Source organism: Protopterus annectens, chromosome 9.part0, assembly GCF_019279795.1.
Source record: "Protopterus annectens isolate FY-2018-M chromosome 9.part0, PAN1.0, whole genome shotgun sequence".
Classification (NCBI taxonomy): Eukaryota; Metazoa; Chordata; order Ceratodontiformes; family Protopteridae; genus Protopterus; species Protopterus annectens.
The window spans coordinates 223,630,644-223,656,309 of NC_056743.1; the positions used below are offsets into that span (position 1 = coordinate 223,630,644).

At 38.1% G+C, this 25,666-nt stretch overlaps 1 protein-coding gene across 4 annotated transcripts in view; it reads right to left on the bottom strand.

Annotated features, from left to right (window-relative positions):
• INSC (INSC spindle orientation adaptor protein) overlaps positions 1–25,666 on the bottom strand; it is a 1,312,382-nt gene that overhangs the window by 603,255 nt on the left and 683,461 nt on the right. For all 4 annotated transcript variants that reach the window (XM_044082782.1, XM_044082784.1, XM_044082780.1 and 1 more), the window contains exon 6: positions 19,242–19,355. In XM_044082782.1, the coding sequence (XP_043938717.1) occupies positions 19,242–19,355 (114 nt within the window). The remainder of the gene's footprint in view (positions 1–19,241; positions 19,356–25,666) is intronic.

Here is a 25,666-nt window from a genome sequence, read left to right on the forward strand (position 1 = left end):
CAAAATTCATTTAAAATGGGTGGCGAAAGCCAAACACACTCTGGCTAGGCTTATAAATGCCCTGGGGCAGATTGCCTAGTATGAACCTATGAACCTATGAACTCACTTTTTTCATTAGTATGTGCAATATGGCACAAAAAATACAAGTTTGGAGCTTTTGCGGTGATTGTGTGGTCAGTGAGTGTGAAGCAAGTTCTGATTAAGGTTGTGTTATCTTCTCCTCTGGATGCCAGTGGCATAGCTAGGTATTTCTGAACCCAGTGCCATCATCTGATCTTGTGACCCCTCCCCCCCCCCAAAAAAAAGATCATTCTTTCTTTTAAATTATAGCAAATGGAGCACTTAAAAGTAAAACTGGGATGTTCCCCCTTTAATCTCTTAAATCTTGAGTTAGCCTCAGTTTCATTTCATCCCACTCACTGAGTGCACATTGTAATCTTCAGAGTATTAATCCCTATTTTTCATCTTATTTTTAAACTCTGTAACATCAGGGACTAGACTACCAATCACTGATGAGTCCAGGAACTTTATCAGAAATCATCTTGGGCCTAGTGTTTCGGTTTTGCTTCAGACAGAGAAGAGCAAAGATGCATAATTTCCTAGAGATTAGAAATCCTGAAAATAGCTTATTGGGAGTAATCTTGGGCTTAATAGTTCCATCATTTCATAGTATAGTACTAGGCTATCTGCCCTGGGGCATTTGTAAGCCTAGCCATAGTGATGTGGCTTTTGCCACCCCATGAAATGGTACAAAAAATGTACAGAATAAATTTAGAATACTGTGCCTCTGTCTAGTAGTGACACAATGAAGGTCCCCTTATATAATAGAATTAGTTTGCTGTGCCCCTGTCTAGCAGTGACACAGATATGACCCAACTTACGATCTCCCATCCACTCATCAAGATTTCTCTTGAAGAGAGTCAGTGAGGGGCTCTGGCTAATACGAACTGGGATCTTGTTCCAAAGCATGGGAAGCCTCTAGGTTATGAATCTATCCCTCCAGCATGTCCTATTCATACTTGTGCCGAGGTTTAAGTCTTTAGCTCTCGTGGTCCTGATGGATTTGGATTTTTTGAGGTGGAGCATGTCCATCAGATCCTGATTGGACATGGCCTTGTACGTCAGGCAGAGATCACCTCTGAGCAGGCGGTATGCTACTGAATAGAGCTGAAGTTTCTTTAGTCTGGCAGAATAAGACATATGTTGGAGGCCCTTGATCCTCTTGGTGAGGTACTTTTGTGGTCTCTCCAGCTGTTGCAAATGCCGGGTGAGGTACATACCAAATGGGGCATTGTACTCAATCATGGGTCTGATGAGGGAGGAGTATAGGGGTACAATGACATCCTTGGATCTGGATGTGAATCCCTTCATGATGAGGTGTGCAAGGTAGAATGTTTTTCTAACCACTTTGGCAACGTGGGTGTCAAATGAGAGGTCGCTGTCAACTTGGGTCCCTAGGTCTCTGATTACTTTTTCCATACTCAGTGGGTTGCTGTCTATGTGATAATTTCTGGGTACTTTGTTTTTCCCAAAGGGGATGACTATACATTTTTTAGCATTTAGTTTAAGGCCGTGACTCTGGCACCAGTTGTCCGTTTCTGTGAGGCCTTTTTGTAGGATGTATGTGTCCGCTGGTGTATCAACTATGGCGCCTAGTTTGCAGTCATCTGCAAACTTTGTCAGCCACAGCCCTCCCATGTTTGCTTTAACATCTGAGAAATAAATGCCGAACAAGAGGGGTCCCAGGACAGACCCCTGTGGGACACCACTTCTGACTGGCTTTGAGTCTGACATTGCTCCAGCGATTTTAACTTCATGGGTTCTGTCCTTTGCAACCCATCTAGTGACATAAGGGTTTACGTTTAAGCTGTTGAGCTTATCTATGATGCCTGAGTGGAGTATTGTGTCGAAGGCCTTAGCCAAGTCCAGGTAGGCTGTATGGACTGCTTTGCCCTCATCAATGGCTCTAGTGACTGTTTTGAAAAAGTCTACCAGGTTCAAAAGGCAGGATCTGCCCTTTACAATGCCAAACTGGGTGGGGTCAAGTGTCTGTAGGTCCCCTATGTCTCTGTTTATGAGTTCCATAATGATTCTTTCCATAGCTTTGCAGACCAGGCTGGTTAAGCTTATGGGGCGGTAGTTTCAGGGTCTGTAGAGGCACCCCCTTTGTGGAGTGGGAACACTGTTGCTGTATGCCAGTGTTCAGCTACATATCCCAAAGTAAGGCTAAGGTTAAATAGCATTTTTATGTGTGGGTTTAGCTCCTCTTGGAGTTCATGTAACACGCAACCCGGGATACTGTCAGGTCCCATTGATTCTGTGTTTTTAGCTTTGTTTAGGGTGGTTCTCACTTGGACATCTGAGATGACAGGGAGATTACATTCAGCTGGGATAAGTATTTCTTCTTTTGGGGGTGAGGGAGGGGAGAAATTTGCACTGAACCTGTCAGCCAGAATGTTGGCAATATCTGTGGGTTCAGTGTATTTTTTGTTGTTGTGAACCAACTCTGAGCATATCTGAGGGTTTCTGCCCAGGTTTCTAACATAGCTGAAGAAGGCTTTGTGGTTATCTTTAGTGTCCTTAGCGATTTTTCTCTCAAAGTTGGCCTTGGATATTTTTATGAGAGAACGTAGTTTTCTGCTAATGTTGATCAGAGATGTCTTCCCTTCATGGGATTTTGCTCTGATGTGCAGTAGCTTCCTTCTTTTGTTATACAATTTGTTAATGGCTGAGGTCCACCAGACAGGACGCTTGCCTTTGGTGGAGAGGGACTTGGATTTATTTGGGATTGCATGATCCATGCATTCTTGGAGATGTCCATAGAACACATTTGTGAAGGATTCGGCATTGTGGGATGTGGTATCCACTGGCACAGTGGGCTTAAAGGATACCATATCAGTCTTAAGAAGAGTGAAGTCTGCTTTTGAGAAGTTTTTCACTGTGGTCTTTTGTGCTGGGGGTGGAGGTGGGATATGTATATCCAGAGTGATTAGTTTGTGGTCAGATCTCACTAGTGAGGGGTATACTTCCGGTGTGGAGCATTTTGTCCCCATGTTTGTGATGATCAGGTCTAGTATATTATCTCCCCTAGTGAGAGAGGTGACTAGTTATTCAAGTGCATTTGTATTTATGAATTCCAGGAACCTTTGGGCTAGGGTATTAGGGCTAGAATAATGTACCCAATCTATGTTTGGGTAGTTGAAGTCTCCCAGTATGATGGTATTTTGTGATACATTCATATCCTCCAATGTCTTCAGGAAGGCTGAGTGGGGTTCTTGAGATTGGGAACTGTGAGCTGGTAACCACAAACACAAGTATACTTCCGGTGTGGAGCATTTTGTCCCCATGTTTGTGATGATCAGGTCTAGTATATTATCTCCCCTAGTGGGAGAGGTGACTAGTTGTTCCAGTGCATTTGCTTTGCTCCTGGTGAGAGAAATGCAGAGGGGTATCTGTCCCTGCTTGTCTCCGACTGAGCAGTGTGTATGGGGTATATCAAGTGCATTGAATCCAGCAACACCTGGTTTAATACTGTTTCTCAGGAAGCAGTTTGAAATTACTGCTACTCATTTGCCTCTGGTCAGATAAGCCACAAAGGATCATAGATTTCTAGTTTTGTAATCAGTAAGGACAGGGTCATGGCTAGTTGCCTATCAGATGTTAGGATTTGTCACGTCATATAAGGTCGTAAGTCCATTCAGCACAAGTACACATTATGACACAGTCATAGTGCATCTGGGTATAAATAACTTGAGACAATAACTTGAGACAATCTTACCTGGACTATATGAAAACACACTATATGGAGCTCTCAGAATATGCATCTGTGGTAGGTATGGACCTTGTTTTGAGCAACATTTTACCATAATCAAGAATGATGCTGCAGTATGAAGAAAGGATTATTGATTTCAACAACTGATTTAGCTTCTGTGTCATCCTAAAGATGTACAATATATATCAGCTGGGTGGAGATAGTAGACAATCCTATCTACTTTCCAGGGATGGCCAGCACCTGTCTCCCCAAGGATTTTGTATATCATCTAAAAACTTGGTCCAACCCACTAAAGCTTTTTTAGGCAGCGTCCATCTTCCAAAAACATAACAAAACAAAATCTGGATAACATAAAGATATTGCCACTCAGTGCTAGGAGCCTTAACAAAAAACTCCACTGCTTACAAGCATTTCTTGCACTGAAAAACATTGCTGTACGAATCAGGAAGACCAATGAGAGCACTTCCACTTCATCAGAGCAAAGGTGTCAATGTCTGCAACACTTTCAGGCTCACTTCAATTGATGAAGGCACTAACGGCAGCTGTTTAACCATATTCTTAAAAAAGAACTTTTACCTCTAGGCTCATTATACAAGATAATGACCTGAAACTCCTCCACATCCAATTATTTTTAAGAAAACCCTTTATCACATCATAGCTAACAACAGGACCCCCGCTATGTCCCCTTCCTTCTATACCTGCATTAAGTCAAGCACCATTCTCCTAAGAGACATAAACTACCTCTCCATTAACTAGAAGACTTATATACATCTTTAAATATATATGCCCAAAAATGTCTGGACTTCATCAATGCAAACTCTCTGGACCAGTTAGTCTGTACCCCAACCAGAGACAATAAAATCTTGGAGATAATCCTTACCAGTATGGAGGAGCTTTGCTCTTCACAAACTGTAACTTCCTCTGTGGTGGACATTAAATCAGTCACTTTCACCCCCCCTCCAATCCCCAACACACCCTGCTAATTACACATAGAAAGTTTTCTCTACAGTGGGAAACAAGCAAATTCCATGATCCACCCCATTCACAATCTAACAGAAACTTAATACCAGACGAGGAGATCAAATTAGTTTTGATCACTTTGGCAAGTGAAAAAAAATGTTTGACATTATGAGCTTTCAATTATATGAAGTGTTTCCATATAAATTTATGTCTACATCTCTGTCTTTCTCTCGCTCTCTCTCTCTCTCTGTATATATATATATATATATATATATATATATATATATATATATATATATAAACCCTTCCTTCCAACCTTTGTCCCCTCTACAGCTTTAATCCATAGAATCTAACCTTATTCTAGCCCTTGTGATTCTTGCCTTCTTCTGCTCTCTCTCTTTCTCTTTCTCAGACCTACTAATCATTACTTCAGAATTCTGAGTGTCCTTGTACTCAATTGTATTTTAAACCTTGCACAGCCTGCGAGCTATTATTCACAGAAACAATTTTTTGATTCTCTTAAATCTTTTTTAATTTCTTTGTATTTGAATTTAGTCATTTTTAACTATTGTAATCTTTTTTGTAATTTACTAATGCTTGGAGCTTATCTCCCTGGGCCTCTACTGAAAATGGACATGTATCCAGCTAGACTAGCCCAGCCAACAAATGTAAAATAAATAAATAATATATCTACATATTTATATATATTTATATACATACAGAGAGAGGAAAAACATTACTAAAAACAAGTGGGGAATTAAACCTTAAAAAATTAAATATGCCCAATTATGTTAATTTGGTGATGACATATTGGAAAATGTATGTTTTACTACACATTAGTGGCTATAGTTATATTGTTTCATTTTTTTTTTCATTTTATTGAGGATATATTATTTGTTTGGGAAGGTGGAACATAGAACTGGGGAGATTTTATACACAATCAATTACAGTACTGGATTTTTAAAGTTCCCTAGTCATCAGGAAAAGTTTAAAATCAGTTTCTTGGATGAAGAAATACACAAAAGAGACAGTGAATATAGACTTCAAAGCATTACTAGTTACAAAAATGTGTCTAGTAATGCTATTTTACATTATTCCAGTATGTGTCCAATGTATTTATTAAAGTACAGTTTCTGAGATTAAAATGTCTGATGACAGACATTGAATGATTGGATAGTTTTTCCAGTGCATTGCACAATAGGTTTTTACACTGCAGCTATCCAGACAAAATAATCATGAAAGTTAGAGAAGAACTAGACAGGAGGAGGAAAAATGACAAGAACATATGTAGTAAGGATTAGTTGGACTCCTTGCTGCTATTGTTTTCTTTAGATATTGATTTATTGAGAACAGTTGGAGAATTTTGGGCATCAGTGAGGATGTCAACAAAGTGGTGGGAACAGAACCCATGATTATCAAAAAAAAGCAACAACTTCAAAACTTTATTAGAAGGACAAGGACAGACGTACAGTGGACAAAAAGGGGGGACCTTTAAATGTTACAGTCGTTATATGTGCAGGTATATGGCAGAAAGTCCTTATTTTACCAGCATAGGAAGTGATGGAACTTACCAGGTTTCAGGTTTTTTCACTTGCACATCCAGTTTTGTGGTATATTTAGCTAAACATTCCACCTGTGAATCGTTTTATATTTGGAAAAGCAACAGGGAACTGAGAAAACATGTATGTTAATATCATAGTGCATTAAAGACAAAAAGCATTGATACTACTATTGGAAAACATTCCACTGAATGTAAAGGTTTCAAAAAGTGTTTTGTTTTATGTGATATTTGTTTTATGTAATAGATCAAGTTACTTGTAATTTTAATGGTGATAGGAGAGAGATAGAATTCAAGGAGTTAAAATAGCAGATTCTGTTTAATGCTTACAACACACCAGGGTTGAACAGTAATGATAATTACAAAGTGGTCCTTAACAAAAAACAAAAAAAAAAATCAATAAATGCAAAAAAGATTTGTGTATATTTTTTACAGATAGAGTTGTAAAAATATATTATTACATTTTTGTATTTTATTCAGAGATTAAGTATGTTGCTTTCAGAAAGTGTGTTTCTATTAGTCATGTGATTAAGGGGTGTATATTTAAATGCGTAAGCTTATGTGATTTGATTGTTCTAATGAAGACCTCAGTGGACAAAAGTGCTTAATCATTAAAAGTTTTTTCAGCATCTTGGTATTTTCTCCCGACTTGTTTCCATATATATTTATATATCTACTGTATATCTATTGATATATATATATATATATATATATATATATATATATATATATATGTTTGTGTGTGTGTGTGTGTCTGTCTCTCTCTCTCTCTCTCTATATATATATATCTACACACACACACACACACACACACACACACACACACACGGGTCGATGAGTTGTAACTTGGAGAGAAAAAAATTTGCAAGTGGGAATTAAACCTTAAAAATAAAATATACCTGTTTTAGAGGGGAAAGTAAAATATACCAATTCCATGATCCCACTAACAGGAAAAAAAGAAGTAATCATTGCCAGCAAACACTTAGATACTGTACTAGCAGTGATTTTATATGAAAAGCAACAATTGTCAAGTTCAGTGTCAGTGAATTGAACTCAGACAGATTGCACCACATCCAGTTTGCATTTAATGTGTAGGGAAGTCATTCAATACCTACACACACACTCAGAGATTCACAAATTAAGTGGTAGACTGAAAATATTAACATTTTGCTATACAAAAGCATCACATATTTCTCTTTCTTTAGTTTGAGAAAACACAGGTATTTCCTCTGAAAAATAGAATATCTTTTTGTTTGAGGAGAGAAATATATATTGTATTGCTTTCAGAACAAAACTGTAGAACTCAGAATGACTCTGGCAAACCTTGAGTTCTATCTATACATAAAATGTCATTTGTACAACTGTTTCTTAGTCAGAACATCAAATTTGAAGCATAAGTGGTTTGTGTTAGTACAAGGTTTAATGTGTGTCTTGTAAGTCCTTGGCATATGATATGGAACATCAGCAATTCACAGAAATCTAAACACTACTGCGTAGCATCAGATACATATTGGTCAAGAATACGTATTCAATGTATGCCTTATGAAGTACAGATTTACACAGATTTTGGTAAATTGGGTAGCTTTCTGATCTGGATTAAGATATATGTAGAAGCTTAATGTTCTTTTAAACAAATGTTATGTTGCACAGAAGAAAAAAAAACTGAAGACCAGACCATACTGTGTTTCCAAAGTAGAGCACAAACATTTTTTTTAAATTAGAAAACTCATCTTTTATTCTTTTGGGAGTGTACTCATTACATAACAAGCTGGAAGATAGTTATGTACATTTTAAATGTATTTTATTCAATAGCAACAAGACTGAATTTTTAAGTGCAGTTTCACAAAAACAAGAGTTATTAGTCTTTAGAAACATACCACTTGGAAGACAGTTGTATTTTATTAATGAATAGTGTAGGATACAGGTCGTACTTAATTCTCCTATCACTAAAACACATTTTCATCCTCACAACAACAAACAAATATGAATCAATTGAAGACAAAGCAGCAGATGCCATTGAGTCATTTGTAGTGGAATGCATCACTGCAGTTACTGCTTTTATTTCTATAGTATCTGTCCATCACTGTTTAGCTACTGCGGTGGTGGTGCTGCGGTAGCGTTGTCGCCTCACAGTAAAACGTTGTCCTGTTCGATTCTCAGCTAGAGTGTCTTCTGTGTGGAGACATGCATGAATGGGTGTACCTTCATTGAAGGTTGTGCGTCAGAGCTGGCAACTCGGCACGTAAAAATCTGCTGCCAATCATTAGCGGACCGGAGTTCCGCTGTGGCGACCCCTAACTGGGAAAAGCTGAAAGACACATCTGTCCATCACTGTTTAAACTCCATATTCATATCCACAGTGTAGGTAGATGCCTTAATTCTCAAGGTTAAGATAAAACAGTAAACACTACCTTCACATTTCTGCATTAATGTCACAATATTGCTTTCTTCCCCACTACCCAGAAAAAATATATGGCAATTTAAATTCTGTACTATTCAACAATACACTTCTTTCTTCAGCAAAATTTGTTTGCTGTTGTTTGTAAGTGAAATAGTCACATCATAGTATAAAAATTTTGTGATTGATACAATCAAGCAAAAATGTATCGAAAAAACAGAGCCTATAAGGCAAAGACTTAAAACTCAAAAATTCAACAAACCCTTAACCAGTAACCAAGGATGCTTAAACCACTAAACCCAAATGAAATGAATAAAGACACAAGATATTAAGCAAGTTCATTTTATTTACTTAAAGAACTTCCTCAGAATAAAAACATTAAAACACATTGGCAATTTATACATTTACAGAATCTGACATCATGAATACATCATCCAATAAATTCATAATAAGAAACAAGTCATTAACATCTTAAAGAACAATACAAGAAAATGTTTCAAAAGCAGTATATATGCACACACCAAAATCACTTACTAAGTTCAAATATTTGAATATTTTAATAAACATTTCACTGATATAGCTTCCTTCAACCTTGGTGCTATATCTGCATGCAATAATGCTTGCTATTTTTACTCTAACATTCTAAATAAAAGAGGTTTGGCAACAAGCTAAATTGTCCAGGGACATCTGGGTTAGATTGGTAGTAGCTGGAATTAGGTGGGTTGGGGTGATGAAAGGTTTAAATGGAGGGAGGAATGATTAGGAGGAAATGAGGTAAGGTCTGGGAGGAGCTTAAGGGGTTTAGACAAGTGTAGCTGGGCAAGTAATCACATTTTGGCATGAACTTGCTACTGCAATTATGACGTCCATGACGAACTGTGGGTACTGTGGTGCAGGTAGTCCTTGGACTACTTTTAGTCAGGAATTGGAAGTGGAGGAGTATGTGGGAAGAGAAAATAGGATGTTTTGGTCTTGGTGGCTCTGTGCTAGTGAGATTTGTTTTCAACACGATGTTTGAGGTAGACAAGTCTGGGTGCAGTGGGGATGTTGTAGGCAGTCTGGCTCGGGTCTTTTCTCACTTGTGTTGTCTGTTTTGCAGACTGGCAGTTTCCTGGGTTCTTTCATGGTTGGAAAGTGATGACATGCAGTGGCTTTGCCTTGCATAAGAGTGGTGCTGGGTGTGTGAGTCGAGGAGTACCTCAACTGTCCTGACTTCCCCATTATTACACTAGCTTTACTTTTCCGGCAGTATTATAAAAAAAAAAAAAATAAACAACTAGCAATTGACACCTTTTATTTTGGAAGGTGTTCTGGTTTTAATATTGCAGGTAGGGTAAAAGCCTGTTCAAATACCCTACATGGATGTGAAACAGTATGACGAAGTTTGACACTTGATGGATGTTTTTCTTGTGTGAGGAGGCCACGAATTGGAGGGGTTTCCTGGGCAGTGCAGTGCAGGTCAGTGAGGCATGTGCTGACACAGGGACTGTCAAACAGCAACCTTGAATGTACCTTTGAAAGAAAACTGGTTATCAAATACAATGAAAGCTCCAATCATGTTAAAAGAATTGTGACTTACAACTGGAGCATTTAAATAAAACAATCCAGCAGTGTTTGAAATAGCAGAGTCCTAGGTTAGAGAAGTGAGTGCGGTAGTTCTGGGATGTGATGGGAAATGAAGTGCTCTTGGTGGGCAGTTTATTGTGCCACTTTCACGGGCTTTGACTGAATTAGTTCGTAGTTAGCACTGCACATGAGCAACACGGAGCTAACAGGCAGGGCCACACATTGTTTCCTCACACAAGCGCATGCACACACACACACACACACACACACACACACACACACACACACACACACACACACACACACACAAAACAAAAAAAAAAGACGTAAATACTACATGTGTAGTATGACGATTCTCCTACAGGTCTAATGAACCATCTTCCCTTGTGAGCCAACTGCATATAAGGGGATGTGCTGTGTTTGATATTTCTTGTGAAAAAGTGCTAATTTAAAGAAAATACAACACGAATGTTTAAAACACACTGTTTTACAATCAGGCAGAAATAACGTGTGTGTGTGTGTGTGTGTGTGTGTGTGTGTGTGTGTGTGTGTGTGTAGATTATGGCTTTGTAAATATTGTTGCAGCTGTTCAATTATTCTGCAGTATTTTTCTTTTTCCCCATTGAAGCATTCCAGCATGCCTAGCATGCCCGTAGTTATCCCTCTGCAGGGGTTTGCTGGTCAGCCAATGCCTCCAGCCAGATCTGCAGCTTTCACGTCCCTTGCTGCACAGGCTGTGGGGAGGCCGCTCGAACTGACTGAGAGGGAAAGAAAAGAAAAAAAAAGAGAAAAGAGCTGAGGATACATTTCTGGCAGTTGCTGGGGTGATGTGGAGAGGGAGGTCAGCGGTTGGTGACATCCATTTGGGCTTCCGACATCGTATGCAGTGGAGGATGCATGTCATCACAGGCTTGATGGTTGCATCTGTGCTTTCTATGAACATGAGACCATGTAGTGTTCTGTACATGTATGACATTTGACCATTGCTTCTGGGGTTCGCAGCACTTGAGTGGTATGAATGCATTAAACCTATGGTTTTGGATTCATGATGAAGTTTGGGTAGGGACTGGTGACATTTGTTTCATATTTTTATGGACAGTTGGGGAGGAGGTGGGAGAGAGAAGGAGAGAAAGATGTACGCTTTTGGTTACATGTTGTTGCACAGTGTGATGTTTGCACTATGGATGGATATTCCCTTGAGAGAGGTGACTCTGGGGTTGCCATGGCAGCTTTGCATTGATCTCCACAGTAACAAGTGCTTAGCAAGGGATAGAACATGTCTAGGCCAATTATCTTTGATGAAACATTAATGATTGAAGGATGCCTGGATGGCAATGGGCTGGGTCTCTGCTGTATCCTGCGGTTTGAGGGTGGTTGTTGTGCCTTTCGGCTCTGTGGATTTTCACCATTTTGCACGGTGGCTCACGTCCAGTTTCGCATGCTGCTGGTTTTCTGGTGGAAAGGGTGAGAGCATTAGAGATTGGGTTTGGTGATTGTGGAGGTCGTTTGAATTTCAGATCGTGCCCCTTGGTGCAGTCGGGGCAATGCAGGGCTGTTGTTTGTTGGTTTCTGTGGATGGCAGGCAGCTGGCTGTCCTCATGCGGAGATATTTTGGTTCCCGGTGAGTCACAGGAAGGATGGAGAGCTTGATTTTGGTGGGTGAGGGTGAGGAGGTCATCCATGTTGATGGAGGTGTACTGGTTAGTCTTTTAGCAAGACTAACTGCTTGTGGGATTTCATGTGGTATTTGTGGGCTTTCTTGGTTGGGTTTTTTCGCAGGCTTTAGTTGTGCAGTGTGTTTTCCACTGGTGCATTTCTGGTCACACATATTTACATGCTTTATGCAGAACTCTCATCTCTAAAATTTTAATGAATCTCTCCATTTCACTGTCTCTTATTGGTACAGCATCAAGCTATGTGGTTTTGAGGGCTATAATATTGATCAACATGACAGAGGTAATGGGCTTCAATATCTCTCTAATAGTTAACTATTTATCAGTGACCATTGATGTTTTGTTTGCAAAACTGATGATGAAGTTAATTGCTGGCCAGTAGTCCTTGATAATTTAACAGGGATTTGACATATTTTACATTGTGGCTAGAAGATATACTGAGTAAGAAGCATAAGCCACATGAGTAAATTGGGTATGAGTGGTGAAGTACGCGTGTCTGTTGGCAAATGTCAAACAGTAAATAAATAAAATCATTCCATGTGTGGAGGATTGTGGTTTGGCTCTGTTGCAGTACCAGGGAGCCGCTGCTCTGTCATGGTAGGGGGTTGTTGATATGGATGGGAGGGGATTCAGTGAGTTTCCTTTAGTTGACCATTCTTATGTTTAAAAAGAAAAAAGGGGGGGGTCCTCGAGTGTTTCTTGTTGGCACGGGTTGGGAGTAGATGTGGCTACATGATTGGGCCTTCAACTTTTTAAATTTGTAAGTGCAATATGTAAAAAAATGCCCCATTTGTCCCACGTATATTAATGGTTTTGTCCAGATTTCTTGCTTTCAGAGGTTGAGAGGTATTTTGAGTATACTCATAGGCAATGTTATAAATATTGCAGGCTGTCTTGTTGGTGCCTATGTCAATTCTTGCCTACTATTATGAGGTTGTGGTTATGGTAGGCTGCAGGAGAAGATGACAGACAGTTGAGTAAGTTTTCACGCCCTACAGGAGCTTATGCCAAAGCAAACCAAATAATTCAGTGGGGTCACTGTATACTGGTCAACTGTACAAATTGGTAGTTCAATACCTAGTTTAATTAACTAAGTAATTGATTGATTAAGTATATATGGAGGTAGATAGAGAGGTATATATTTAGGTATGGATGCCTTATATGCCTATGGTTATTGATATGGGAAATTCTGGGACCTTCCTACAACTAATTTGGGTGGCCTACTGGGTAAATGCACTATGTTGTAGTTCAGAAGGTCTTGGGTTTGAGACTTAGCAAGGGTAATTGTGTAGTTACAAGGTGGCTCAACTGGATAGAACGAATTCAGTTTGGACATAATCGGTATGGTCTAATGGGAGAGAGTTCCCATGGGCGCTGCACCTGACAGGAATGGGTATGTTAGAGGTGTATCTTTCTAATATAGCAGACATGTTATCTACCACTGCTGGGTGTGAGTTGCAACAGGGACATTTGTAGAACAAATAGTTAAAGGTGAAGCTTCCTAGAGGTCATTTTCTTGAGGATTTTGGTCATAGGCAGGTGTAGAGGCTGGACAGTTGGTCAACAGCGGAGGTTCTTGACTCTGCTTAAGATTGTTATTGAGATGTGTTAGTTACAGGAATGTTGTGAATTTGCTGTCTCTCTTTCTACGTGGAGGCACACAGTGGCTGGTGGTTGACTGGCCAGAATGAAGGAGGTCAAAAAGACTGATGGGGGTGCTTGCTGTGGATGTCTCAGATGCCACAGTTGTGCACACCAAGGATACAAAGGACAAGCTGCAGAGTGAACAATGGTCAGTGGCCTGTAAGAAGCTGTGAGTTGTGAGGTAGCTGATTTGGCAGGCTAGGTGGTTCGTTTTATTTATGGTTACTATGCACTTGTATTTGGAAGTAAGGTATTCTGCTGGGGGAGGCTGGGTTGATGTTTGGTAGATGGTATGTTAAGTGTTTGTTTTGTACTCATTAAGGCATTTCAAGGTTGGTGCAGCTGGGTAGTGTAAGGCAAAGGTAGAATAGGGTATGTTGTGGGCAAGTTATAGCAGGGTTTGATATTTGCTTAGGGGTAGTTTTGAGTTTTTACTGGTGGGAGGAGCAGCTCCAATTTCAGGAGCAGGGGTAGTTACTAGGTTAATGGCTCTAAGGTTTTGATGAACTAGCCAGCTTCAGGTAAGTAAGATTCCAAAGTCATAATTACATTGAAGAATGTTGATTTAGGGGGTTTGGAGGTCGGTCCCCTTGATAGTATGTAGGTTAAGACGTTGTTTTTGTTGCAGTGAATTTACAGTTTCTTTTCTTTTACAGATCAGTGACAAAGGTACTACAGTGGACATTGTGCCAGGGGCTGTAGTGATGGGCAATGAGGTCATAAAGGACATGCGCAGAATCACAGTTGCATATCTGAAGATGTTGGAGGCGCAGAATTTGAGGCTGAGATGATAAATGAGTCTGCATTCCCCAGTGGCTGAGGGAAGTGGGTTGCACAGGTGATGCATGCAGCAGGAGGTGTTTGCAGATTTAGAAGGTGGAAGCAGTCGGGGTCTGAAGGAGGGGGTTTGGAGAGTGATTGATTAGGAGGATGGATGTTACTGTTCTGACTGTATCAGTTGCAGAAGATGTTCTACTCACTAGAGAGGTATAATGGGACCACAGAGTGTGGTTAGAAGTGAACCAAGGTTAGTGGTTTCTTGGGGTGGATGTTTTGGTGGTAAAGTGGGGTCAAGGGTAATCCTACTAATTTTAGTTTCATTAAGGTGCACTTCAGTGCTGGCATGTTAAGGCATGGGGTTGATGATGGTGATCTATTGTAATTTACAGGTGATGGGTACACCGAATAATGTTTGGCTTAATCCTTCCCTTTATGGCAGGTAGTTGGTGAATTAGTTTGGGTAGAAGGGAGGTGGAACAGCCTGGTCAGGCTGGTTGGTGGAGAAGAGGGACAAACTTGCCCTCTTCTGTTCCCCCTCTGGTGTCTGGATGTTCATTTCAAAGAATTGGGGGAAAGGACAATGAGCAGCTGGAGGAAGCTTGCTGAATAGATAAGAAAGCTGAGGTTAGGACGCTGCTTATTTGGTGTAAGGTGATTCAATGAATGGTGTGTGTGAAGTGAGATGGGACGCTGCTTCATAAGTAAAGTAAGCGAGCAAAGGTATGGACAGGATGAGTAAGTACGCTGTCCTGATTAACATTACAAGGATGCTTATGTTGTGTTTAGAATCAACTATACTATGTCCAATTGTAATTAATAAATTTTGGTGAACAAAGTTATGTTATGGAAGCTTAATAAAGGTCGTCAAATGTCATTCGGTGTGATGTGTTTATTGAAGGGGACCTGGACAATTGTTAAACTGCCTGGAAAATTACTTTAAATCAATTACCTGAACTACAAAAAAACTAAGATTTCAACAAAGCACCTGCCACACATAGTACTGTCTGTCCTAACTTTAGGAATTATTGTCAGATGTTAAAAGTTATAAAAAGATTACTAAAGAATTTGTGAAAAAGAGTTACCTTTTTATTGATATGACTTTATTAGCTTTATTTCATCAAGGCTGTTTGTCTTTGGATATTTTTAAATATTGTTCAATTGATCAACTTGAAGTGGGTACAATTTTTGGTATACCCAAGATTCACAAGGACCAAGTGAGGCCCCCTTTTAGGCCTACTGTGGCTGCCCCTGGAAATAAGACTGTAAATATATCTGTATTTTTAGACAGTGTTTTGAATCGTTCTTTTTAAATGATTCATGGACCTTTTGAAGTGTATTGAAAGACTACAGGTTTGTAGGTGATGAAAGACTATTTGCACTGTTGATGTGAGTTCTTTATATACATCTATTGATCAGGATGAGGGTATAAAGTTTGTTGAGTTATACCTACAACAGTTTGCACCTCAACTTTGTGTGGATATTAGGAATATTAGTGTTTTGTTAAATTTAGTGCTTAACAATTTTTTTTTCAATTTGATTCCATAATTTATCAGCAACTTTCTGGGGTAGCTATTGGGGTGAAGGTAGAACCTGCCTTCACTATTTTTTGGTTATGTGCTTGTGGGAGACATATTTTTAGTTACCCTAACCTCTTTTAAATATGTTTAATTTTATAGGTGATACATAGATGATTTATTTTTATTTGGAAGGGCAGCAATTATGAGTTTGAGATCTTTGTGAATTGAACAATAGTGTCATTTGAAATTTGAGCTGGGACCCATTGATATTACAGCTAATTTTTAGATATACATTTATCTATGGATTCAGTTTTTATGAAGTTTGAAAGTACCATTTTTAGGAAAGATACTTTCAGCAATAACTATTTACATTATATGAGTTATTATTTTTGCAAGAAGTTCAATCATTAATTGATTTGTTTTGTGAGAGGGGTTACCCTAGAGGGAAGTTGCTTGAAATTTCTAAAGAAACTACACTTTTTAAGGGTGGGGGATTGGCTTTGTTAAACAATAAAGACTATCTTGCATATATGGAACTCCTTCTAAATACTACACTTTTAAGAGACACTAGATTTCCACCTATTCTTTTAGCTGGGTTTACACCAAAGGTGATGGATTGTAGTGAAGGTAATGAAAAAAGCTGGGTTTCCCATTCCAATGAGTACTGAGGGGGAATTGATTAAAACTGTTACTAGAAGTAATTGGAGGGTTATTTTAGGTAACTGCGACCTTGATCAGGTTGTTGGGGAAGAACCTAATTTCATTTTTAAAAAGACAAGGAATTTAAAAGTTTTACTTGAACATTTGAAGGATTTCAACAGTGTATGTGTTAAGGAACCACTTGGCACCTTTCCATGCCACTGTTGCAAATTTTGTGGGTTTATTCATTCTGGTAGTCAGTTTTGTTTTGATCATATTGGTTTTATTTTTGAGGCTAAGGGTAGATACAATTGTAAGAATGAGGATTTGGTTTGTGTGGCATTTTGCTGTGGCTGTCCGAGTTTCTATGTCGGAAAGACCACTAGGAAGTTTAGTTCTAGGATTGCTGAACATGTTAGGGCTACAGAAAACACAGATTTCAACAATGCGCTTGCCAGACATAGTTCTGGCTGTCCTAACCTTAGGAAGTTTTGTTTTTTTTGTAGTTCAGGTAGTTGATTTAAAGTCATTTACCATCCAGCTTAACAATTATTTAGAATTTGTAGAATTAAAACGGCAAGTACTACTGTGTCCAGATATAGCAGTAGGGTTGAATAAAGCTATATCAGTGACGAGTATATAAAATGTTCAAATATTTGAAATTACTAAGTGATTTTGGTGAGTACATATATACTACTTTTGAAATATTTTATTTTATTGTTCTTTAAGATGTTAATGACTTGGTTCTTATTAGGAATGTATTGGTTGATGTATTTATGATGTCAGATTTTGTAAATGTATAAATTGCCAATGTGTTTTAATGCTTTTATTCTGAGGAAGCTCTTTAACTAAATAGAATGAAAGTGCTTAATATCTTGTGTTTTATTCATTTCATTTGGGATTAGTGGTTTCAGCATCCTTGGTTACTGGTTAAAGGCTTGTTGAATTTTTAAGCATAAAATGTATGTAGCATTTGATATGAAATGCTAAGGCTTCACCTCAAAAGGGTAGAATAAACAATAATTCATTGTCTGTCTTGTTCATGATATGAAGAATCATTTAGAACAAAACTGGAGTACTTCCTTAATGAAGTATTATTCTAGCATCAGTGTCCCACTTGTTTCAAGGGACTCTGGTGTCTCAGGATTATGTATTCTCACAGAGCATGACTTTTATAGGTCTGTGACAAATAGCAAATGGTCTGCTACAGAAGCAGAAAACTGCAATCAGTAGATTGTCACTGGATGTATATATACAAACTAAATGTTTTATTCTGGCCCTGTATTATAGAAGGCTGGAGCCCTGACAACATCCTAGATCACGCAATCTAGCCATTCTGGTGCTAGTGAACCTGGGAGGGTGAGAAAGGGGTAAGCACCTGATGCAAACACACTGATCATGATTGCTGAGCCTCCACACAAAACCTCCACCTTTTGGAAACCAAGATATTTCAGTTTCATAACTCAGAGAGACAAAGCCAGCTCAGGCAGTCCAACTGGATATATCATAGATATGCCAAAGCATGTATTTGTGTTGATTCTTGTATAGAAGACACTGCACCATGTTTTCCCAGCAACACAAAGAAGAGTTAAGGCCTTAGATAACAGACATGGTATCAAGCTTTTCTATCTCTCACATTTTTTTAAAATATCAATCTAATCTCCTTAATCTAGCAAAACTGTTTCATCATAGCAAATATACTTTTGTATATGTCATACTGTTACACCATATGAGTTATCCCTAATCTTTAGTATCCTAGTCTACACATCTATGCAACTATCTTAACACATTTTCTCTTCTCTGTCACTTTCAACTTTTAATACTGCCATTAAATACATGCCATCTATAATCTATTTATTCCCACTACCTAGCATAAGATTCTAACTATATCTGTCTTACCTTTAAGTGTAAATCTCTAGTTCTATCTTTCCCTTTTCCTACCCACCCCGCCCAAAAAAATGAGCTGTATTGTTAAATATTTCTAACTCTATAATTTTCCTACATGTTAATGCTCCATTGTTACTCTGTTGTGCCTCTTTACAACATATGTGCTGTTTAGATAGTTGTCTGTATTATTTCACTTGCTTTATAAGTAATTGTTTCCTTATAAATTCATGTAATGATTTTCATGTAACTTGGAGCTTTTCTCCCAGGGCCTCCACTGAAAATGGGTCTCAAGCCCAGTGGACTTTCCCTGTTAACAAATGTCAATAAATATCAAGGTTTGAGATGAATGAAGTGATCAGTAGTGGTGTGGGAATGAAGACATATCCTTACACCCTTATTTAGGATGGATGTCTCCTATACACCATTCTACATATTAAAATCATTTTTTACATCAGTGTTACTCTGAAGACAGGCAGATTTGATGACAATTTCTATTTTGATACACATTGCTTGAATTTTTCTGGTATGTGTACTTAACATTTCACAAGGAAAAAGAAATCACTCCCTACATGCACTGCAACCTTGCATCACAAATAATTATAATGTCTTTATAATACATAAAAGGAAATGCAAGAAAGAAAATATGGGAACTCATACTCTGATGTATGAAAGGTTAATAATTAAGCTGAGCAAGCAAACAGATTAAGGCAGAAATTTAAATATCATAATAGGAACATAAAAAGTCATCGAACTTGAAATGCAATGTAGCTACACACTTTTCAGAATACTTGTTAACATCACCTGTAAAACATGCTGGGCATTTTATTTAAAATACTTTGAATGTTACCTTAGCAATGATATGGCATAAGTGAGGCCCTTCTTGTGTAAGACTAAATAACCCACTCATGGCTGCTCCAATGCTATAGATGTTATCAGATGTATCAGTTTCTCTCACTAGGGCCTGTAAAGAAAACAGGTATAATATGATATCTTTACTTGTAAAGACAACATTCAAGACAATGTACCTGCGATTCAAGTAAGTCTATGTATAACAAATGCTCATTCAAATATCAGATGACTAATAATACAAATTAAAATAAGTCCAAACGTATGACAAAATAGGTACATTATGCAGAGTGTCAGACATGATAGTAGCATAATCTGTAATATCTGAATTGCTAAGAGAGAGATACGAAATAAAAATTATACAAACTAAATTAGCATCTTCCTGTTACTATTTTATTACTATTAGGCTACATTCCAGACAGTTCCACTGTGCTTGTAAATGTTTTTTTTTTGTTTGTTTGTTTATTTTTTTTTTTAGAAATTTTAAAAGTCGTTTTCTAAATATGTGTTAAGGTATAGGAAAATATTTTCCCAAGTTTCCCCAGGTAGGTAAAATAGTTATCTCCCCATATAATTATTTTAATTTAAAGTGTGTAGAGTGACATTCATAAGAAGGCCTACATTCTCTTAAAGCATTTCACCTCCCAACAGTATTGGCCAGAACAGGGCACAGGAGAAAACAGAAGCTTATGTCTAAATTTTATCTGAGTAGAAAATTCCTTGTTAAGTTCCAGCCAGTTACAGCTACAATGAACAAGTACAGTGATGTGTCCTGCCATTTTGTCTGACACTGAACCTCATTATTGCATTGTATTGTGGAGCTATTCTTGCTTGCACAATAGTGAAGTCTGTAATTTAGTTCAAAGATGATACTAGCATAGGAGTAAAGGGAAGTTATGTATATAGCACAAGTTGATAGTCTGACATTACGAACACATTAACTCTATACAGCCTGCCTAATGTTATTTTAGTTTTTGCCACTATATCGCCTACTTTGTCAAATCCTTGCTGATAATCTATTATGAAATCAATAACGTTTGTTGAAGTTACCTCCTCAACAGATTAGGTATTTGAAGATGTAATTGCGAGACCCTTTTTTGAAGAGATGAAAATGTATAATGAACTTATGCTCAGACAATACTTGTAAAAAGCTAATATTGTCTGGTGCATGGTTTCCATGGCTCTAATATAAACAAAGACAACAGCTGAAAATGCAAAGCACCTAAATATACATACTCATATCTAAATGTATTTCATATAACTGCAGTCCCCAAAGACTCACACACCTCTTTATTTTTGTATTCTCAGCCTGTGGGTAGTGACAGGGATCCTCTGAAAAAATAGTGTTTTTAATACAAAAAATATAATTTTCACTCTTTCTTTGTGATGTTACTGTCTTGAAGTCTACCTAATTTTGTGTCAATACCCAGCATTTATATAAATAAAGTAATAAACTAGGTAAAGTCAGTAATATAATTAATGTCAAAGAAGAAAAGCCACATTAAGTTCTTGAAGGAAATATGTTTTTAATTAGAGAAAATCATTGTTTTGCCTTTGAAAAGAATAAAAAGAATAAACCCGCCTCTCAGGTTGCAACAACCCAATTTTATTACTGGAAATAATTTAAATGGTTGAGGTTTAAGTGCATGATCACACAGAACTTCATCAGAAACAATCTAATCACATATAACAGCCTCTTAAATAACCTCTGGTTTGAAAATAGTGCCAAAATACTACCTAGATTACAATTATTAAAGATAGGTTGTGACACACGCTGACTCAATAAGCCAGTCAAAGTCCAAACCTGCTGGTTGAGTTGTTCCAAGCAGTTCACCAAAATAGCCATATCCCCAATGGAATTACTGTTGGCAGCAAAAGCTCCCATAGAGCAGGCACCAGAAGCAGGCTGGGAGTGTCAAGGAGGTGGTCAACACACGTTTTGTAAACAATGCGGGATGAGGAAATGTGGTTCCTGCAGGCAAAGCAGGTATGTAATTGAGGGTTCAAGCATTCCCATTTATGGAGTTACAGACCCTATTCCAGTCAAGGGCTGGTTTAACTGTAATACGACGGGGGTGGTGTATATAGTTTTAACTGCCTCCTGCCCATCCTTCTACATAGGTAAGACTGTGGGCCCGATCAAGTCACGTATATACCAGCATGTTTATTCCATCCCCAAGGCTGACCAACAAATGCCTTGTATAAGCACAGTCTCACTTGTCATGATTTCAAAAAAATATCTCTTTCTCCATTTTGAAACATGTTGAACATAGCCTTTCAGTGGTGATTGGGATAATTTACTTGAACGCCGTGAGTTCTTTTGGCAAGTGTTACTTAATTCTACCAGTTCTCCTGGTATTAATGACCTGGTGTCTTTAAAACCAATTTTGAAAGGGAAAGCATTGTGCATCAGTTAAAGTTATGATATTTTTTGGTTTAGTTCAATTCAAGTGTGTTATTATAAGGATGTTTCATATTAACATGGATTCTTATTGAATGTTTTATTCATGACATTTCCAACTATTTTGCATTAAGTGTGTTCAATTTCTATGCTTTTTATAAGTTGGCAGCTGGTAGTTTTTAATTGAGTGTATTTGCTTTAAGAATCTAGGTGGTTTTTTGCACTATTTTCAAACCAGAGGTTATTTAAGAGGCTGTTTTATGTGGTTAGATTGTTTTTGATGAAGTTCTATGTGATTATGAATGAAAGAGCTTAAACCTCAACCATTTTAATTATTTTCAGTAATAAAATTGGGTTGTTGCAACCTAAGCGGCATTTTTATTCTTTTTACTTTTATCAGTTTGCTGCTTTTCATTATTTATTTTTTACTTGTATTGTTTTGCCTTTGAGGAATGAAGGTACAGCCTCATAGATTACAACTATAGCTATAACAAATAAAAAACAGAATGGAGATTATTATGGAGATGATCAATAGAGATATAGTAAACCTGCAGACACTGGACCCAGCCCACTTTGGTTTTGCCAAGAGCAGATCATGCCTATTCAACCTGGTGGACTTCTTTGAGAAGGTCACCAAAGCAATGGATGAGTGCAAAATTGTTTGCACTGCCTACCTTGACCTGCCCAAGGCATTGGACACAGTATCCCACTTGGGCATCGTTGACAAACTCAGAAGGTTAGGCACAAACCCATATGTCACCTGGTGGATAGCCTACTGGCTTACACACAGGACCCAGTAAGTTAGAATTGGGGAATCCACCTCTACAAAGATGCTAGTCACAAGTGGAGTCCCTCAGAGATCAGTCTATGGACCACTCCTTTTTGGCATTTACTTCTCAGAAGTCAAGGCCAATGTCAGTGGTCTCTAGCTGACTAAATTTGCAGATGATTGCAAATTAGGAGCTGTCATTGAATCTCACACTGACACAAATGTTCTTCAGGAGGGGCTGACACAGGCAAACAACTGGTGTCAGAGCCATGGACTAAACCTAAATGTCAAGAAATGCATTATAGTATCCTTTGGGAAGTCATCCATCCCTGGTAACTATCATATTGACAACAGACACCTTAGAGCTGACCCACTAGTCAGGGACTTAGGGACACACATAGATAGTATTCTAGACTTTGACCATCATGTGTCTACAGTGCTGAGAAAATCATTCTATATTGCACAACTAGTAAACAAAGTTCAAGGAAGTCATTGTTCCACTGTATTTGTCATTCATCAGACCTATCACTGAGTACAATGCCCCCTTTGGTATGTACCTAACTAGGCATATCCAACAATTGGAATGTCCACAGAGGTTCCTCACTAAAAGAATACAGGGCGTAAGTAAAATGACCTATGCAGACTGCCTCAAGGCCCTATTCCTGTATTTTGTCTCCTACAGGCTTTTGAGGGGAGATCTATGCCTGGCATACAGGGCATTGTCAGACCCCACTCTGATAGACATCCTGCATATCCACAAAACAATCAGCACCAGAATTGCCCATTCTAAAGACTTAAACCTTGCCTGTGATATAAAATAGGTCCTGCTGGAGAGATAGGTATGTATCCCGATTTACTATCAAATGTTTAAAATTCAAAAGATCTAACATTCATTTGAGTGACTTATATCATTGACACATTGAATATTAAGTGGCTCATTTCATCGACAGTTAATGCATGCAAATTACCTGTCAAAAATGTGGACAACAGGGCAAAGATATACCCTTGTCAGCACTGTAGTGTGATCTCGGATTTGTAATATATAAATAGCAGGGCATGTGGGGGGCTTTCCCCCCCTGCAAAAACAATACTGTCAACACTGCAGGTATTTTTCAATTATTTAAACTTTGATATATTTTTTTCAGTATTTATGATGTTTTCATAAATGCCTTTCAATGTTATAACTGTTGACCATATGACTTACAATCTTTTGATTGTAAATCATGTATCCCAGAGACTACTGCGTCTATGAAGCAGGCTCCCTATCCATGTGAAGCAGAGCTCCTCCTTAACTCAATTCAAGTGCACCTTGGACAATTGGATGGGAAACTGGAAATTCATCCTTGGTTTGGCACCTATGTCTCTAATGCACGCAGGTAATCTGTAAATGGTTCATCTCCCTACCCCCTTGCTTACACTTATAAAGTTATTAGAACTTGTCAGAGATTTTGGGATGCATGGCTAGGCTTAAAAACACCTATGAACATATGAGTTTGCTATTAACTTTAAAAATTGACTTATCTGTAAGAAGAAGTGCAGCATCATCATCATATCTGACCAGTTTTTAATGTTCACAGTAGTATTTCTTGTTATTTATTAGCATGTAAATAGACCCAGTACACTGCTGTATTGCTACAGAGAGAGGACAAAAGAAGGCTCGGTTACATCTAATAGACTAGTCTGTCTTTCAGATGATTCCTGAGCCAGTTAGTGGCATTCAGACTGAGACCAGCATTATCTAACTTGCATCAACAGTGTAGAACACATTAGAAAGTATACAACCACTTTATCTGTATGCCAGTTGACTAAATGACTACTGGTGCCTACGACAACATGAGGAAGAGTAGCATTGGAATCATGGTTAGGCCTCAAACCATTATGTCAGTTTATAAGAAACCATTTTTTAAATGGTGCTAAAGTTATAACTGAGTAAATTTCTGAAGAATTTTATTTTCACAGGGGAGACAAGTATGATGGCAAACACTTGTCTAGTGGCATTGAAGAACTTCTTTACTTATTTGGTTTTATAAAGCATATGTTATTTTAATACATACTTTATAAACTATATCTTATTTTAATAAAATTCAGTTGTGAGTCTATATTGAACAATGAATGTCTTTTAGAAGATATTGTGAAGTTGGCAGTATTTGATATATTTATTCCATAGTATTGTGCCTAGATACACAGTTACGTTCTTATCACTTTTTTAAACGTTATTAATGATGATTCTGGTTTGCACATGCAGAAAACTGTACACGCTGAAGTTACATGAGGCTGAAAGAAAGTAAATCAATTTATGGGTAAGTAAAGTGATCAGCCTTCCAGTCATTATCCAGTTTAAGCCAAAGAAAATTTCCATAAGGCTAAATTAATTGAAATCACCATTTAATGGTATTACATTCATGTCAGTAGTATTACAGATGATGATTTAAATGAAAATATTTATGAATAACCCTTTACATACAAACATACATGTCTATATATACTGTTGGAACCCAATATGCACTTTGTGGTAAGGCCCCAAATCTGTTGCATCAGCAATAAAAATGAATATAACTGAATATACTTTTAAATAACTGCCAGCTCATTACTTTATGATGACTGCTGTGATGATGCAGCACTGGCCCAGTAATCAAGGAGCCTCAATCCTCATCACTGGCAACACTGGGGAACACACACACTGGGAGGATGACAAGTACACATATAGTAAAGTGCAATTTCCTTTAAGAGCACACAGACACCATCATCAGTCTGGGGCTAGTTTCTCTCTCTTTCTCCAGATCCCCATTAAGACTCCCCACTGGTACAGCTATAGAGTTGAGATCACAGCTGAGTGGCCAAGTCAAGACCTCCAGCACCCTCTCTGTCCACCCAGTGCTTTGTGTCCCTGCTCAAGTAGCCAACACACATATACACACACACACACACACACCTAGGAAAGGCTGGCACAGGCTTACTAGCTATGCCCCCTTCTGCCCAGACTATAAGGTAGTTATCACTGCCAACCAGTCACTACTTTTCAGCTACTGCAGGGCCCTTAACAAAGGGTGTCCAATCCTACTGTGTAATATTAATCCAAATGGTAGTTTGACCAAGGACCGGGCTATTAGGAGTGGTCTGTATAGTGTCACCAAATAGATATGCAAGTACCCTAATAGCTTAAATATGTCTCACAGATATCAGCCACAATGATAGGTTTAAATACATGTAATAAAAAATAAAAGAACAAGACAATACTCAATAAGTAATCAGTCTT